At 31.0% G+C, this 19,027-nt stretch overlaps 1 protein-coding gene across 3 annotated transcripts in view; it reads left to right on the forward strand.

Annotated features, from left to right (window-relative positions):
* The first annotated feature begins 4,697 nt into the window (after positions 1–4,697).
* Positions 4,698–19,027, forward strand: part of LOC143252864 (cell adhesion molecule Dscam1-like) — a 49,436-nt gene continuing 35,106 nt past the window's right edge. Inside the window, exons 1-14 of one of the 3 annotated variants that reach the window (XM_076505655.1) lie at positions 4,698–5,182; positions 5,478–5,765; positions 6,138–6,257; positions 6,536–6,712; positions 8,289–8,579; positions 8,770–8,889; positions 9,663–9,836; positions 10,428–10,490; positions 10,806–11,090; positions 11,415–11,534; positions 12,007–12,177; positions 14,479–14,763; positions 15,440–15,559; positions 16,007–16,180. In XM_076505655.1, the coding sequence (XP_076361770.1) occupies positions 5,098–5,182; positions 5,478–5,765; positions 6,138–6,257; positions 6,536–6,712; positions 8,289–8,579; positions 8,770–8,889; positions 9,663–9,836; positions 10,428–10,490; positions 10,806–11,090; positions 11,415–11,534; positions 12,007–12,177; positions 14,479–14,763; positions 15,440–15,559; positions 16,007–16,180 (2,473 nt within the window). In that variant the 5' untranslated portion in view covers positions 4,698–5,097. Of the gene's footprint in view, positions 5,183–5,477; positions 5,766–6,137; positions 6,258–6,535; positions 6,713–7,252; positions 7,748–8,288; positions 8,580–8,769; positions 8,890–9,662; positions 9,837–10,427; positions 10,491–10,805; positions 11,091–11,414; positions 11,535–12,006; positions 12,178–14,478; positions 14,764–15,439; positions 15,560–16,006; positions 16,181–19,027 lie in introns of those variants that run through there. The other 2 variants (XM_076505656.1, XM_076505657.1) reach the window with 2 other exon arrangements.

Here is a 19,027-nt window from a genome sequence, read left to right on the forward strand (position 1 = left end):
TTTCGGATGTTTTTTTTGCCTTTTGATTGAGTTAGATATCATGTCACTATTAGCTTAATGTCAAGCGTAAAGATGTTAGGGCAAGTATAGAATGTTTAAGATATGTAACTAAGTTTGAAATAAGTTGAGAACTAATCTAACGGCAAATTAGATATAAATGTTATAAAACGAGTGGTCATTGTTCTCATTAGATAACTTGTTTCGAAAAAAACTAACTCACCGAAGGAAAACATTCAGTGTTGAAATTAGGAACAAAAGAGTTTTCTACCAAAATAAAGGGTCCAGACTTTGCTTACTTTATTACTATTAGTTTTGAATTATGATGTTCATGGATAGTATGCTAAGTGCAATTAATTGTTTAGGGGAGAGGTATTTAATTTCACATAATATGAATCAAAATACATATGTGAACTGAAGTAATTCCAGTTATTTTGAAAATATAATTTTATATCTTTGGTTATAGTATATTTTTCTGGTATAACTTTTTAATTTTTCTAAGTTTGAATTAATCGTGAGATACTGAAATAATTCTAAATTTACTAGATTTTACAATTATAAATATGCTTTTGAATTTCGCACAAAACTACACAAGGACTGTCTGCGCTAACTCTTCCTTAATTTAGCAGTGTAAGACTAGAGGAAAGGCAGCTAGTCATCACCGCCAACTCTTGGGCTACTCTTTTAGCAACTAACCGTGGGATTGACCGTAATATTATAACGCCCCCATAGCTGCAAAAGCGAGCATGTTTGATGTGGCGGGGATTTGAACCCGCGATATTCGGATTACGAGTCGAGTGCCTTAACCATCTGCCCGGGGCCCTTAGGTTTGTCCAGACTGGATGTTTCACAAAGCAGTTTCTGCCAAAATGCACACAAAACCCCATCAATGATGTTATTATGGTTAGTAAAGTAAAAACTAAAAACAAACAAACTTGTTTTAAGCAAATCTTATAACCACACAAACGCCAGTTTGAAGCGGTGGTATTGAAAACAAGTCCAACATGAGGGTTTTGTACTTTCCACAGGAGTGCGAGAGCTTGGCTTGTATTACACTAGGTTGTCCGAGTTTCATCTGGAATCATCGGAACACCAAGGAATTTTTTCCCTCTTTGTTGTCTGGCATTCCTGCTATAAGATCTCCTTGCCTCCCTTGGAACTATTTGTTTGCGCCAGTGCAATGTTTTACTCTTTGATGGAATAAATTAGTTTTTCGTAGCAATCACACCTTCTATATCTAAGCAATCTGCTATTGTTGAGATTTTTTAATTTGTGAATGGATTATCTGGAAGAATCCAAGGTAATTTCTTTTCTCGTGGATGTAGTGTTCTTAGACCTAGAATCAGAGTAAGATGCTCATAAAAAATCATCGCCTTTATGCTGTGTATTTGGATTGTCTGTGGAACTTAGTGGCTGGAAATTGAAATTTTTTGGGTTTACGCTGACAAATGCTGTAAGACTTAGCTTTCTGTGTTCTTCATACCTTTTTTGTCAAATAAAAGTTATAGTTCTCTTATATGATTTGATTTTGTTTCTTCTTGCAGCATGTTTTTCTTCTATTCCTAGACACCTTCTTCTGATTTTTGAAGCTTTCAAAAATCTGATACATTTTTATGTTCCTGATTTTGGAATTGGCCCGTTTCTAGTTTTATTATGAGAATCGTGGTTTGCAAGGAAAATTTAGTTTTGCATTTTTCAAGAAACAATATTTCTTTTGCTTTATTTGATTTACACCCTTTTTCTTCTGTAGTATTCTGTAGCTTTCCTAAAGATTCAAAATGTTAGCTTTAATTTTGTCTTTCTTTTGAGTAGTTACTCTTGCTTTGCCTCATTGGTTTTGAACCGCAAGTTTGACTTTGTCATCAACTGTACCACTAAAGTTGGCGTATTTTTCGTGCTGCATTGGCCCGTCTTTTAAATATAAAAACAGCTGTAAAATTTGTAGGAATTCTCAAGCTGAAAAGTTACGTGCATATTTTTCGCACTAATAATAATCCTTAACCTTTTCTTAAAACAGTCCGATCCATTGTGCAACTATCTAAATACGCAATATTCGATAAATATTATGGTCGTGAATTTAAATTATGCCTTTCAAATGTAAATATTAGATTGAAAACTTTATATTGGGCCTGGCATGGCCTAGCGCGTAAGGCCAAAATGCTCGCCCTCCCAGCCGTGGGGGCATTATAATGTGACGGTCAATCCCACTATTCGTTGGTAAAAGAGTAGCCCAAGAGTTGGCGGTGGGTGGTGATGACTAGCTGCCTTTCCTCTAGTCTTACACTGCTAAGTTAGGGACGGCTCGGTGCAATGGGCTAACAACCTACTCGCTTAAATACTTGTTGAAGAATCCGCAAGCGATTGCGGCCCCATGTTCCTTGATGGAATCTGATGATGATAACTAACTAACTAAACCTTTATATTAAAAGCTTAAAACTCTAATAAAAACTACTTATTTTAATCATTTAATTAAAATGAAAATAGTCATAATTTTAGAGAATTCCAAATTTCATTAGATTTGTGAGCAAATGGTGGCGGTAGCAAGGTTTTGGTATTTTTAATTTGGATGAAAAATGAGCATGCTTTAATAAAATGAGTAGTAGAGTAGGAACAATGCGCAGGGAACATGTCTTTGAACGACTTGTAATTGCTATATGTACGGAAGCCCCTAACTGACACCGTCAGAAACATGTTGGTCATTGCAGGCAAATATTTCAGTTTCAAGTTCGAGGGTGTAAATTATATTCAAATTTAAGATCCGAGTGTTAGAAATCTTGTAGCTTCAGTACTTGCTAATATATGTTTATGATAAAAATGAAAGATTTTGCCATCTTAGATTTTCTTTACAAACCAGTTTTCTGGTTTCGATATGTTGATATTTTTACAGCTTTCGATAACTTTTAATATTGTTTGACTTTTTCTCTAATCTAAATTAGATACATCTAATTATGAAATTCACGATGGAAAAAGAAGTTGATGACATTGTTATTCTTAGATATTCTTGTCAAAAAAGACAAACACAGGTTTTCAAACCTCCTCCCGTATCTCATAAGAACACTCATACTAAACTTTGTATTTCACAGAATTCCCCTCATGACCAATGCATGAAGATAGGTATGCCAAAAACTGTTGTCTGTACAAATAAAATAAGTTCTAGCCTCTGTAAATGGAAACAGTGAAGTGCTAAAGCCATTAATAATGATATTTTAATTGAATAACTGCTAATTATACTTATCAGTAGTTGTGAAAGATGTAAGCAGACTGAACCATTTCTATTTAGCCACCTTTCTTCTTTTGGTCAATACTATTCGAAAACACACAGGTTATAGGGCTTCCCGTTTAATGATATATCCGCTTTCTTAATATAATGTGCGGACAATAAAAGGTCATTTGGCCTTTCAAGGCTGTCCTTATATACACATATTTAAGAAAAGTAAAAACTTTATATCCCTTCTTTATTTTCAGGGAATCACTAAATACTGTCCTAAACTCCTTTAAAGTCATAACCTTCATTACTGCCGACAGCAACTCTTGCCACAAGCCTGTCATATTTTTAATAAAAATAAAGATAGCGCAAAAATATCTGATACCCTTATCCTATCGGTATCCAGTATAATCTTATAATGTTCAATAAGATCACGTCTTAAAAAATCTTTACTAATTCTCGGAATATACCCTTTTCATTTCTGGAACTATTCTAGTAACATAACATCATATAATATTTGAGGAGCAACTAGATCCCCTTGGTCTTTCTTGGCTGTCTTATTCATTTTATCAAATACTCGTCTGCCTATATTCAGTCCTGAGTTAAGTATTCATCAAGTCTCCTATTTGGGTGAAGATCCATCCACACTCTACAAAGTAGTTACATGAACATATAACAGACAAAGAACAGTACTATTTTTCTTTTAGAATTATTCATTAAGCCGTTTGAAGAATCCTATTAATGATCGTTTTCATATAATTTTAATCATTCTTTTTCGACAACAAAGTAACTGTTGATTAAACTGTTTTGAAATCTAATTACTTTACCTTTATTGAAATGGGTGAATGAACCAAAAGATTCTTTGTCCACTGTGGAATCGTTTGTCAAGATTGAATGTCATGGAACAGGATATCCGACACCACATATAGCATGGAAGTCATTGAAATGTAAGTTCTTATTTTGATTTATGTATTACAAATTATGTTTTTCTGTGTTTTTAAAACTTATAAAAATCTTACCTAATTATAATACTATAATTAACTGAAGTTTAATCTCTGTTACAAATAGTCTAAAACTATATTAATCTTCATAATGTTTGAAGCACCTGAAACATTTGGTAATGGAAGTTTTAAACTACGCAATGACAATTATTTTTATTGATGACGATCTCATTTATTTTCACTTTTAGATGGAAACGTATTATCAGTTTCATCTATAGGAGAAAATTTCCGATTGAAGATAATACCTATTGGTACACTATGTGTAACCAATGAACAAAAAGAAGATGCTGGAAATTGTGTGTGCGAGGCAGGGAATGGTTTATCTAGGCCTTTATCAAAAACTGTGTTTTTTCTATTTTCGGTAAGAGACATCCGTTGAATGTTCGCAAATATTTCCAAGGATCTACAAACACATATGTTAGGAAATTAACATTGCAATAAAAATCTTTTTTATGCAATCTTATAAAACTCAATGATTATTTATAGACAGAGGTATTTCAAACTTGATATCAACAACTGTTTTTCTCAAATTTGTAAAAATGTGTAAGATAAAACATGAAAATAAATGTTTTAGTTTTAGTTGCATGTCCTGGCGCAGTGAGGCGCTTAGCTTTCGCTTAGCTTTTTATATATTTCGCTAAAAGTTATAGAAGCCGCCATTAAAGTTGGTCTGGTTGGTTTATGTACTCATAGAGGTTCAACAATATAGAATTTCATGGTTGTAGAATGTAAGTTACCACTTTATTTACACTTATTGTTTCCTAATAAAGAATTCAAAAGCAACTGGGATCCGAAAGTATTTGAATTATTTTTGGTGTCAGTGGAAAAGGAACCGGAAAGCTGCCAACTATACAATCTGTTTGTACATGTATTTAAGTAACGCTTGTGTTCGTAATGGTTTTACTGATACGTGCTTGGCAGAAGATGTTACTTCTCAGCCTAAGCCTACTAAACCAGAATGGAAAAACTGATGGAACAGGTGAGTTTTAAATTATTCAGATTTTTAATTCATAGCATCATTTTGAATCAAAGGTAGCGTTAAAGTTAACCTATGCATCTTGATGTTTTGAAAATAAAAAAATATTAACATCATGGTTATTTCTAGGAAGAAAATACGATTTACAAGATTTTTTAGATGAACCACTGCTTTTTATGAACGCGTGTATCATTAGATGTTCTATACTTGGAGCAAAATATGTTTTTTTACGTTTTTTTGCTAGTACTTGTATAAATAAATGAATGAATGTAACATACATAAAGTTTTTTTTTTTCAGAACGTCTAAAAATTCAACCATTTGCATTTCCTTCTGATTTGTCTGTTGGAAGTCATGTGCGAATTTTATGTTCAGTGGAAGGAATTGTAAAAGGGCTAACTTTCCAGTGGAAGAAAGATGGTTCTCAGATAACAGACAATGAAGAATATATTAAAATTAGTAATACTGAAGGATTTTCAGTTTTGGAAATCAAGAATCTTAAGATAAAAAATGTGGGAAACTATACCTGCTTAGTTCGCCACTCAGATTTAGCTTCTGCCACTTATTCTGCTAAACTCTCAGTGAAAGGTTGGTAGAAACGCCAATTAAATAAATGTTTTTGTAGCTTCCTTTAAAGTACTGTATGTGTAATTATCTATTTTTGACGCCACTGAAAAGCTGATACCTTTCTAAAACAAATTATATACTTAGTCACTGTGTACAAAAAACATGCGTTATTGACTTTAATTACAAATAATTTATCGTATAAATTTCTTTATCGTTTTTATGAAAACTGATATGTCATAAATTCTTGGAACTTAGTTATTTTTGTTAGTTTCTAGGATCAGTCATTAGATTTTATTGAACAGTTTTCTTATTTAAAGTTAATTTTCTGGTTTAGGATAATCGTAATTCAATAAATATTCCTACAGAAGTTAAAACCTTTTATTCTATTATTAGATCCACTACACTGGATACATGAACCACGTGATACAGTTCTCATTCTTGGAGCTAGTGCGCTTTTAAACTGTGTAGTTAAAGGGTTCCCTCATCCTCAGATCAGTTGGGAACAAAGAAACGGTGAATATTATTTAAACTCAACGTCTGTAATGTTTTTATAAGTGAAAATGAGTTCTCAAAAGCTGAAAAACATGAAGTTTTTTATATAGTGTGTAATCAGTTATTTATTTTGATAACCTTATAATTTACTTATTTATTATACAAACACGATAAAGCTCTAGTTTAAAAAAATAATTATATTTGGTTAATAGTATTTATTACACTTAAATCTATATGTAAAGAGAGAGAGAGAGAGGAATTCAATACTTTTAAATTACTGACCTTTCTTTAATTTTCAGCGAAAAGTGGCGACACCTGGTTGAATATTCTTTCTCAGAACGATCGAGTAAAGGTCTTGACCAATGGATCTCTTCTCATCAAAGATTCTCTACGGTCGGACGAAGGCTATTATCAATGTAGAGCCTACAATGGACTTCATAGACCTTTAAGTAAAATTATTTACTTGAAAGTGTTTGGTAAGCACATTAAAACAATTGGAGAAAGGCTAAATTTCTAATTAAGAGAAAAAGGTTATGAAGATTAATAAGTGGTATAAATTCAAAATTTAAGAATGAAATTTAATGGTTTCAAAGTGTAAAGTACTTTATTCTTCAAAGAAAATTCAAGACAAATGATATTGTGTTTCTATTATATAAAACATACCGTAACATTTGATAACTGTCTCTTCTATACAAATTTAAACTTTAAGAAAACATTAGAGAAATATTTAAACAATTATTTGTCTTAAAATATCGTTTCTCGTTATTTTTCTTTTTTCATGTTTATAATATTTAACTGTTATCCATCATGTGTTATTTCATAAATACATTGCATTCGAAACAAATCAATTTATTGATAATAGGAATAATATTACTTCTTATTCAAACCTTAAAACATTTTAAAATGGCAAAAAATGTAAATATTTGTTTAATGTAATAAAATAAGTAGAATTTTCATTGTTGGTAAGTTTGGTGGTAAAAGTAAATTGTAGTTAAGAATATAAAATACGAGAGATGGAATACAAGTGATTAAGAAACTTTTTAACAGTTATGTCAAAATCATTCATACTAAAGCAGTGAAACAGTTTCAGAAAACCGTGATTTAAAATTTCTCTTTTTACATAGTTGACCACTTAGTGACGCTTAATTTTAACACTATTAGAATACTGCTACAAACGATTATGGTTTACAGTTTCTATCTTATGAAGACAACCGCTTAGTGGCGCTTTATATTTAAAGCCACTAATATATTGCCACAATGAATTAGCTTCGCCATGTTGAATCAGGATATAATCGATGAATTTTATTCCTTTATTTTCAATTTGTGTATTATGAACTTAAGCAACTCAGTCATCTTTTATAAACATCAAAATACAAGCTCTCGTTTGATAATCATGTTCAGCTGCAGTTCTGCATCCAATGAATGTTCGTGAGCATAGATTACCATGGAATCCCAAATGTTAAAGCTGATACTCTTTCATTTGATTATTAAAATCGCTGGAGTAAACACAGGTGAGTTAAAACAGTTTGTCCTTTTTTATTAATCTAATTTTTTTGATGTGCAATTACCATTCCAAATTTAGTTACTTTTAACAAATAAAATAATAACAATGAAACTTAGGTTATTTCAATTACAGTTACAGTACGTCTTATATTAAGTGTCTGAGGACTATTTAAAACTTATATGAGATAGGTTTATGCTGAAATTGGTATTTCTACACGAAAGTTTAGGCATAAATGTGCTTCATTCTCACACCTGATTTACCGGCATGGCTTTTCAGTATAGCAGGAAAACTAATATCAATAATGGAACATGTTTGTTGATAGATTTTGAGCATTTAATAATGTGTTTGTTGGTTTTTTTTTACCTTTCGTAAGTTTGTGCTTGAAAATTGAAAAGTTTTAGCAGATAGTGATAGATCTGAGTCATTTTTAGTATGATACGATAACAGCCAAGTATAAAAAATATATTTTTATATGTTAGGTTTTGCACATTTACGATAAAAGTTATGATTCTACCAGAAAGAGTAAGCAATAATTATTCTTTTTTCAGATAAACTTAGAATACAGCCTTTCGAATTTCCCAGTGATTTGACAATGGGTAGAAACGTCCGTGTATTTTGTTCTGTGGAAGGAAGTGGAGGAAATGATTTACATTTTCAATGGTTTAAAAACGGAACTCCATTGAAAAATGGTGAAAATAATGTTCTTATTAGTGTACATCCTGATGGATTTTCAGCTTTAGAATTGAAGTCTGTTCAAGCTTCTGATATTGGCAATTATTCTTGTGGTGTTAAAAGTACAGAAGGAACTGCTGGCTTCTCTGCAGCATTAGTTGTGAGAGGTAATTATTAAAAAGTAGTATTAATTAAATAGACAGCACTTGATGTTTTTAGGTACTTTTAACATGGTCTATAAATCTTTTTAGTACATATATTGGATGATAAGATGAGTGCAATATGTTCAGTTTACTTTAAAAACCTGTTAAACTTTTAAGAATAACGACATTCTGATTACTTAACTCTATTCATTAGCTAAACCTACCTGGATTCAAGAACCTAGAGACACAACTGTTTTAGTAGGTGACACCAGCATGTTTCACTGTCAAGCCAATGGATATCCACTACCTGATGTGGAATGGACAAGATTTTATGGTAACAAAGATATTCATTTTCAGAGATTAAGCTTTATTAGTTAGATTGTCATCCGTTATTTGGGGCTTAGGAAATACGTCTTAAGAAAAACAAAGGTATTTGATATATGTGTATGTGTGTGTGTGTGTGTGTATAAGAACTAAAACAAAATCAGTTCACTAGAAAATTACAAAAAGTAGTTTATAATGAAATTCATTACTATTCATATATTTATTCATTCATTTCAGTATTCTCAAAAACAGCGCTGATTTTTATATTAATACTAATAAAAGAAAAAACGAAATAAACCCTAAACAAAATGATTTGGATAATAAGATAACTAAAATGTTTAATATTAATACTTTAAAAACGTGAAAAAAGGGAATGAACTATACATTTTTACCACACATTTTTAAAGTCTTGGTTTTTATGTCGTCACTTATTTTTTAAGTTAATTTGTAATAATTTCATAACAAGATATTACTATGTTATTTTATACATGGAATATAAACGGCTATATACATTCATATGGGCATGAATAATTTGTGTGAGATATAAACTAAGCCGATTAAGATTATTGTGAAACGACAAATATTGTTTATAAATTACGAATTATTTTTTCATTCTTGTTTAGGTTTGAAACCTTAGGATAAATTACGAAAAATTAAGGAAATATCTCAGTCATTTAGAGTTTATTTTTATAATAGTTTTAAGTTGCCAAAGAAATAAAAATTAAATCAGCTCGTCAACTTCATACTCCATAAAACCAATGTAAGCATTTTTTTTATTCACAGGTCGCACTGGGGATGACTTGGTTGTTTATCGACAAAATCCAACATGGAAAGTGTTTCAAAATGGATCGTTAATATTAGATCATGTCAGTATTCGCGACGATGGACATTTTAAATGCACAGCAAAAAATGGTATAGGACAGCCTTTAGTAAAGATTGTCAATCTCAGTGTGATTGGTAAGTAACTGGTGATAAATTCCTTATGAGACAGTTGGAAATTACCAAATACCTCGTATGTGTATAAAGAAGGAAACGATTTGTTTTACTTCTTTAATTATTCACTTACTATGAGGCTGGTATTTGTTATTTTGATGTAATATCATTATTTCGTTTCGCTGCTGCCTTTTTGTAAAGCTTACCTGATGTCTTACTCTCTTTCTCAAATGATCCTAGAAGCACGATTGACATGAAAAACTATAATTAAACTAAAATATCATCTTGAAACTGTACCAACGACTCTGGGTCATTAAGGTGCAAAGAATAAAACAAATAAGAGTTTACTACAAAAACACCTTCGTTAGATTGATAAAATACTTAATATGTAACAACATAGCATTTAATTTTGCTAGTAATCTAATGCAGAACCTTACCGTATTGTGGCGCTAAAGTTCTCAAAATTTGTGTTGGATGCAAAGCGTCATCGGCATATTCGCCATTTTCTCGCAGCATTTATTATGGATCGACCTTTGTTTGTGATATCCATTAATATAGGCAGAGTTGAAGGTATTTTTGAACTGTGTTTTAGAGTCTTGTTTTTTTTAACCGTAGAGATTTGCTGTCATGTCGGACTATTGTCATTGTTCTTCCTTACAACAGGGATATCTGGAGAAGGTATGTTGCCTTTTAATATTAATATTTCTATTTAATTTAAGTAAGTTCTGGTACTTATTTAAGCTTTCTGTCATGTTATTTTAATAATACATGTTTTGTTATATTTAACTGTAGTAGAAATAGCACGATGTAATTTTACAATTAAAAAGAGCTATATTTGTTTATTAAGGTAAATTGTGACTGTGATATGCAATTGGTAATTTTTTGTGCATTGTTTTTCTCTTTGACTTTAAAGTTGCAATTAAATAATTGTTATTGAATCAAATGTCCTATCTGATAACTATAAAAATCGTTTATTAACCTTAAATGTTTTAGGTGGCCCAGAAATATTGCCTTTTAGGTTTGCAGATGATATCACGTTAGGCGGTAGTGCCCGAGCCCTATGTGCTGTAAAAGGACTTGGAAAAGACATGATATTTAAATGGAAAAAAGATGGACGTTTACTGGAGAATGAAAAAGATAACATAAACTTTATCTTTAGTGAAGGACTTTCTGTCCTAAATATCAAAATGTTGAAGCAAGAAAACATTGGTAACTACACATGTGATGTAAAGGGACCTTCTGGATTTTCCAGCTTTACAACATCGTTGAAAATACAAGGTCGGTATCTATTGCTATTAGTTCGGAATGAAATATATTAAGATTTTGGATGGTATTGTTATTTAATATCGAAAATTAGATCGTAAAAATAATAAGAAATTTAAAGAAAGAACGTAAAAATTATTTTCTGCATTTAAGGCGAGTCTAATTTAAATAGCTATAAATAAGAATGTGTCATTTCTATGCAGATTCTCACCATAGAGCGTTTTAGTAACAAGCGATTTATAACATAATGATCAATATTATTTTGAACATTTTTAACTTCTTTCTCAAAAAGGAGTGCACATTTGTTAATCTCTTACACCCATTATTATGTATTTTCAGTGCCACCTACTTGGTCCATTATACCTACAGACCTGAAAGTAGCTGAAAGTGGTAGATTTCTTATGCACTGTTTGGCTGATGGTTATCCTACACCTAGCTATAAGTGGTACAGATCAAGAGGTATGTGAAAATGCATTGTCGTAACCATGTTGAAATCAAAGTTATGTCATTAAAATTATTCACCGAAAAATAAATGCGTTGTAAAAAATTAAATTACATCAGAACAAATGAAAAAATGAGGATTAAGAAACGAAAATAACTTCACAACTGTAAATGTCAAAATACTGGAATGGGTTAAAGTAATTAGTGAAATAAATAATTTCCTGACAAAAAATAGTGCTTAACACACGATTTTTGAAACAGATACATAAAGTGAAATTCTCATAATAATATTGTGATTGTATACATCTTGTTTAGAAAAGTTTTGAATCAACCTCCAAAAGCCCATTTTTTTTTTATCTTTTCGTTCCTTTTGAGTAACAGATGGAAACACAGTATCATATGATTGTTTTCAATATTATCTTAGTTCACTTGATACCTGGTTGGTGTTATAGAACTAGTTGTAAACAATATAAATGTTTTCGTTTTGCAGATATTGGAAGAACAAATTTTATTCGTGTCATAGGCCCAAATGTAAAAGAGTTTTCAAATGGATCACTAATGATTACGAACATAGCAAGTTCTGACAAAGGAACCTACAAATGTACAGTTAATAATGGTGTTGGACAGAGTCTTGTTCAGTTGATTACAATAACTGTGTCTGGTAAGCACGTGAATTAAAGAAATCCAAAATAGAACTGCTCAAAACTAACTGCTCTTCGTTTACTTTACGGTATTCATTAACTGAATCAGCTATCAGGTTTCTATTTTCACACTAAGAACTACGTTTATAGTAGTGGCCATACAGTTATCAACTATTTTTACACATAACTTGAAAGACTACCTTCCTATTAGGATGTAAAATAGCATAGTAAATGAGAACTAAGAAAAGAGGATGAAATTCTATATTGCTGTACTCCAGAACGTATTTTGAAAATCTGAAAGTGTAGCATATAAGATATTTCTGTTATAACTTTGTAAAAGTTAATTTATCAAATTATTTTCATCAAGTGAACATTTTAAATATATATACATATCCATGGGCTTGTGTATTTCGAATATTATGTGAACAACTTTTGACATTATTTTCACGAATAAACTTGTTTTATACTCTGCTTCAGATAATTGTTTAATTTCGCATCTTCATTCTGTTAATTTCAGGTAAAATGTTTGACATAATTGAAAAACTCTTAAATATCAGAAGAATAAATTACAATATTAGCCAATTTACTTGAGCTATATTTTTCTCCCAGGTGGTGCTGTAATTTATGTAATTTTTTTTTTCTGATGCTTTGAGCCTTCCGCCATGATAAAAGTCTCTGTTTAACGTCTACACGCGTAGAACGTGTTTAATAAAACTCGATCTTACAGTATTTAAAGTTACAGAGCTAATTGTTTGACTCCAGATAGATGATTCACCCAGAATCACATGGACAATTTTCGAATTTGACCAAGAGTGCAGTAAACAAAAGTTGCATGCTGAACCTTGTTTCTTCTAAGCTTACAATGAAAGTTTCAATATCTGTATTCGTGTGGATTTTCATTCTTTCTGCACAGGGTTTTTTGTCCGGTAAGTTTATATTTCTTTATTTAGTACAGGTACAAAATCTTCTTTATTGTTGATGCATTGAAACATGACTATCTTTTCCTGTTATAATTTAGCTCGTTAGTTAACCATTTGGATTAAATAAAGTGAGTGATCTACATATGAAAAGGAAATACTAATTAAAATGATCGAGTTTAATTAGAAAATCTTATAAAACATTTTGAAATTGTGATACGTTTTCATCCAAGTAGTATATTTTTCATTTGGTTATATTAATTTTTTTTATTTTACCTGAGAAGATTTAAAATACTTAATTTTAATGAAAAAGCAATGTCATGATTAAATTGGAATTCAGTTAATTGGACAAGTTTCAATAAAAAGGATTGTGCGAAAGTATATTAACTTCATAGTCTTGAGTTCTATATTGTATATTATTAACCTGTAATTCATACCTGTAATTTGCTCTTAGTTCCACGAGACTATTTAAGCCGTAAAAAAAATTATTTGCCAAATTATTGGAATTGATTCTGAGCTAAGTTCTTGAGTCTACTGAAATTCTACCACGTTCTACCACTATTCTATAAGAATATGAGGTGATAAGAGGCAAACCCCATCCAAGAGTTCCCTGATGACAATAAACACAAAAAGAGGGAAGAACCCAAGGAGCAGTTTCATTATGATATCTGTACTTGTTTGAAGGTCAGAAACGAAATCGTAAACTAATTGTCAGTTATTTGTATTTATCTCCATCAAAGAAAAGTGTAAAAATACGAGAAAATAGAGAAAAACGACCCAGAAAAGGGTGCACTTCTCCAGAAAATATAGCTGTTTGTTTTTTTGGAATTTCGCACAAAGCTACTCGAGGGCTATCTGTGCTAGCCGTCCCTAATTTAGCAGTGTAAGACTAGAGGGAAGGCAGCTAGTCATCACCACCCACCGCCAACTCTTGGGCTACTCTTTTACCAACGAAAAGTGGGATTGACCGTCACATTATACGCCCCCACGGCTGGGAGGGCGAGCATGTTTAGCGCGACGCGGGCGGAAAATATAGCTGAAATTACAATTTTCAAACGATCATAAAATTTCGAGTATTTTTGTTTAAAAATATATAAAACACTCTTGAAGATATTTTTTGCTGTTTTATTTTAATACTAAATGCCCTGTTTCAGTGTTCAAATAGTGTAGAAACGTTTCGCATAATTGGCAATATGTCGGGAAATTTTGCTACCCTGAAGTAATCGTGTTAAATCATCATCATAATATTATAGACATTGGTATGTGGCATACATTAACCCAACCACTTAAGAATGTATACATAAATGTTTTATTTAATTTTCAATAACTCGTGAGTTAAAATGTACCTTTTTTACCATTTCTTTAAAAGCAACAGTAAGTTTGAAAATTTTCAATCAATTTCAGATACATTTACAATACAACCTTTCGACTTTCCCAAACATCTGAACATTGGAAGCAGCACAATAATATTTTGTTCAGTTCAAGGTTCAAGTGGAGATTTAAACTTTAAGTGGAAAAAGGACAATTTATCACTTGATACTAACAGGATTATCACAGAAGTTAACAATAATAAGAAATATTCTTTGTTGGAAATCAGATCAATAAAAACATCTGATATCGGAAACTATACATGTTTTGTGGATGGTCCTCATGGTTTTGACAGCTATACAGCACAACTTGTTGTTCAAGGTGAAACTTTCATGTCTTGCTTGTGCATATATTATTTTAACTGTAAGAAATTTGTAACAAATTCCTTTCATATATTGAATATTTCAATGGTGTAGTTTTCTTATCGAATAAGGTCAGATTTTTGCAATAAACTAGAAGTTCTTGATATATTTATAATTATACTTTAGTTTTAATAAATCGTATTTATGTTCATTAATGAATTAACCTTAATTTATCATTCAATAATTATTGTGTTTATAAAAAACTATCAAGAAATGTTAAAAGCAGTGTTTATTTTACATTTTAGCAAAATTAATATAAATGCTGATATACAGTACCGAACTTGTATTCCTGTCAGCCTTTTCTACGCTACAACTTGCACATAATATATAGAAAAAATGCTGTTTTTCTTGAACTTTTTGGTGGATTATTATGTTTCTAATTTATTGTTCTTTCATGGATTTTCATCATTTAAGTTAATTCGATGAAATTGTATGTCTAATAGCTGTTTTAATACCATTTGATTTAGTTTACAGATATTAATTTTGCAGTAAGATGATTTATTACTTTGTTATTCTTTAACACAACTATACACTGATATTGTTGATATTCTAACAAGCTTGTAGCACAACAATTATTAACTTGTTTAGCATTTTTATATACAACGTAAAATTGTATGGTATTTATATTATTTTAGCTTCGCCCTCATGGATACAAGAACCAAAAAGTGCGACTGTTGTTGCTGGTAGTTCAGTTATTTTGCACTGTTCCGTCAGTGGTTATCCAATACCGAAAATAAAATGGTTTAGAAGAAAAGGTAACTCATCGTAATCAACTTGTGACCAGAAATATTTGTTACATTCAATAAATTTATATAGCAGTAAATTAAACATATTAATTTCAACATCCCATCAAGGAATGTAATTCTTTAATTTTAAGCGAGAGTTCATAATGAAGCCTTACAGTTATATTATTAGAAATGAAATACATTTCATGGTGAAAAAGAAACGTTTGAATGCAGCATGAGGAATTAGTAAATATCAAAGACTTTAGAAAATACTTATGGATATTTTTTCTTGGAAATCAGTAACATTTATTCTAATAAAAGCATTCTGATTATTATATCTGCGTAATAATTCTGTACATCGTTGATAACTACTTTTATATAGATTCTAGAATATTTTGAGTGTTTTTATGCTAGCATAAAGGTTAATTGTTTCCGTTTTAATTAGTTTATTAATGATTATTATCTTGATTTTTAAAGGTAATAATTACACCGAGAATATTTCTAAAATTAAAGGAGGAAAGCTGAAATTCTTTCAAAATGGTACCCTCATAATCGAAAATTCTGAAGAAATGGATGAAGGACAATATAGATGTGTAGCAGGAAATGGTGTAGGATCTCCTATTTCGAAAATTGTCAATATTAACGTATTTGGTGAGAGTGTATTTTAATGAAGTAACAATTTGAATTAAAGCAATAAATAAAAATATATATCTCAAAATGACTTTTTGTTTAAAATTGTTGTCTCTGTTGTAGAAGAAAACTATTTTCTAAGGGTAGATACAGTGTACAAAAATTTGACATAAAGGATAATGTTTACCAAAGAATAAAACATTGTTTTAATAATTACGAATAGTAGTTTGTTTTCTAAAGATGGAAAAATTTCATCGAAGTTTGATTTTCGCTTTTCTTGTGTTAATATTGTTATTGACTTGTAAAGCTTGGTAGGTGCCTTTCATATAATAATTTAGGATTATATTCGTAGTAGTTTTGAATAATATAAAAAAAAAATCATTGTTTTGCATCCGCCCTTTAAATTGACAAAATTTATGTTAAAGCCAGATTCAAAATTAAAATCTGGATTTTTTTCAAAATGCGTTTTTACAATATTGCTTTGAAAATTGACTTGCGGAATTCTTGCATAACAGGCAGTATTTCTCAGGTAAGTCAATGATTTGTTGCTGTTGCATAACTTAAGAGCATATATGTTAGATATAGAACTCGTTATTAAATAATTTCATTTAAAAGATAGACCTTTATTTATCTAATTATCTAATAAATATATATATGTCACTGATAAGAAGTTAAATTTAGATATCCAGCTTTTTGTTTCGTAGCAATACTTCGAATCACAGTTAATGATTTTTGTTGTATAGCGTATATATGCTATATAATACAATTATTTATTGCCGTGAAGTAATAAAAAAAATCAGTTGTAAAGTATTTTCATTTTAGGTCATAATTTAAAACAAGATTTTTCGGTTGAGTATGTGGAGAATTTCGGCCAAAATCTAAAGTTAAAAAGGAAAATGTGCAAGAATAAGTATTAATTTTTGGATGTAGAAAATTACGAAGAGTTTCCAGATGATGTTCAGTTTTTTCAAGGTATGGATGTACAATGAAAGGTATGTAGCACAAATGTGTGTTTTAATCATTTAATTTTTAATAAAAAGGTATGTGTTTCTCATTTATCGTCATTACATGGCGCTTGCTTCCTTTATTAGACTTTATCGGCCAGATTGGCTTTTTTTTTGTTTCAGTAAGCACTTAAGTACATAGAGTAATATGCTTAACAGTAGCTTTTAGAATTTATCTTGTTCGCTGATGTTTTGGGCGAAAGTTGTACAATTGGATTTCATCATTGTGAAACAGTTATATACTCCTTTATTATGTCTATTAATTTTGTGTGTTATTTTGTTTCGAGTATTGCAGGAAATTTTTACTTTCGTGCTTTGGTGTTTGAGTTACTGTTTATCAGTCACCGTTGTTAGAAGTGATAAGTTTTATAGTTGGTACGCAATGTTATAATGGTGATTAATCTTCCACAATTTAGCTATTTTAATTGGTGACTTTCATTTTTACAGTAATATTCAGCCGATGGAAATATGTTTTTAAGTTCGTTTTGTATATAAAAGTTTGATAACTGACAACTATGATCGTTGGAGGCTAATTTATAACATTATATAACCAAATTTTGTTTCTCTATAGTATGTGTTATTTCGTAATTGCTTCTGTTGTAAAAGTACAAAAAATGGCCATTATTCCCTTCAAACTTTGCTTTTGTGACCTGGATAATTAAATTTAGAAGTTAATCTATTTTCTGTGTAAAAACGGACAAATCTGCGCATTTTCATTTACATAAGGACTGCATAAAATAACATGAATACTAAAGTTGTACAAAAATGAATAAAAATATTTAGAAATGAGTAGTTTTTCGAGATATGCGACTGTCATGTAAATCACTTTTACTTATCAACCCCCAAATATAATCTCCCATCATGTTTTCGTTATACGCTCCTTGGTAGCGGCGTTCAAAGTCCAGTATACCTTGGTGGAAGCACTTGCCTTGCTCCTCTGGGTATGCTTCCATGTTCTCCTTGAATTTATCAAGATGAATGTCAAGGATATGGACTTTAAGGGATATCCTGCAGCCCATTTTGCCGTAGTTCTTCACGAGAGCCTCAACCAGTTCCACATAATTTTCGGCCTTGTAATTGCCCAAGAAACCCCGAATTACTGAGACAAAGCTGCCCAAAGCTTTTTGTTTCCTTCATACTGAGCTTCTTGAGGAACACTTTGCACTCCAGGATCTTTATTTGTGGTCCAACGAAGACACCAACTTTGACCTTTGCCTCAGAGAGCTTAGGGAAGAAGTCTCGAAGGTACTTGAAGGCTGCAGACTTGTTATCAAGAGCTGTGACAAGTTGTTTCATAACAACCAATTTTATGTGCAATGGTGTGAACAACACCTTCTGGAAGCCCACTAGTGGCTCACACTTGACATTGTGCCTCCCCACAGAGAACTTGGTCTGTTGTAGCCAGTGCTTCCTGTTGTAGTGTGCTGCAGTATCTCTGTTGTTCCAAAGGCAAAGATAACAGGGAAATTTGGTAAAGCCTCCTTAGATAGGTCTATGTGTTCACTTAGGCAGCTAGAACTAAACTGAAGTGGCGAGCCCCTGAATATATATTACTATGGAAAGTTCTGGAAAATTTTGAAAGGTTCTTGAAAATTCTCGTAAGTTATACAACGTTCTAGAAAATTTCTGTAAGTTCTTACATTCTTGTAAGTTGGAGAAAATTCTCTATCAGATACTCAGCACTGAATCTGCTTGGATGTTCTGGAAAATGAATAAATTTGAAAATTTCAATACCCAGGTTACAAAAACAAAATTTGAAGAGAAAAATAGGTCTTTTTCATTTGCTTTAAGCATAAGCAATTGGGAAATAACATTTTCTGCCCAAGAACAAGAAAAAGTAAACATTTTGTTACATAGTGTAATT

The sequence above is a fragment of the Tachypleus tridentatus genome, chromosome 6 (assembly GCF_004210375.1).
Source record: "Tachypleus tridentatus isolate NWPU-2018 chromosome 6, ASM421037v1, whole genome shotgun sequence".
Classification (NCBI taxonomy): domain Eukaryota; kingdom Metazoa; phylum Arthropoda; class Merostomata; order Xiphosura; family Limulidae; genus Tachypleus; species Tachypleus tridentatus.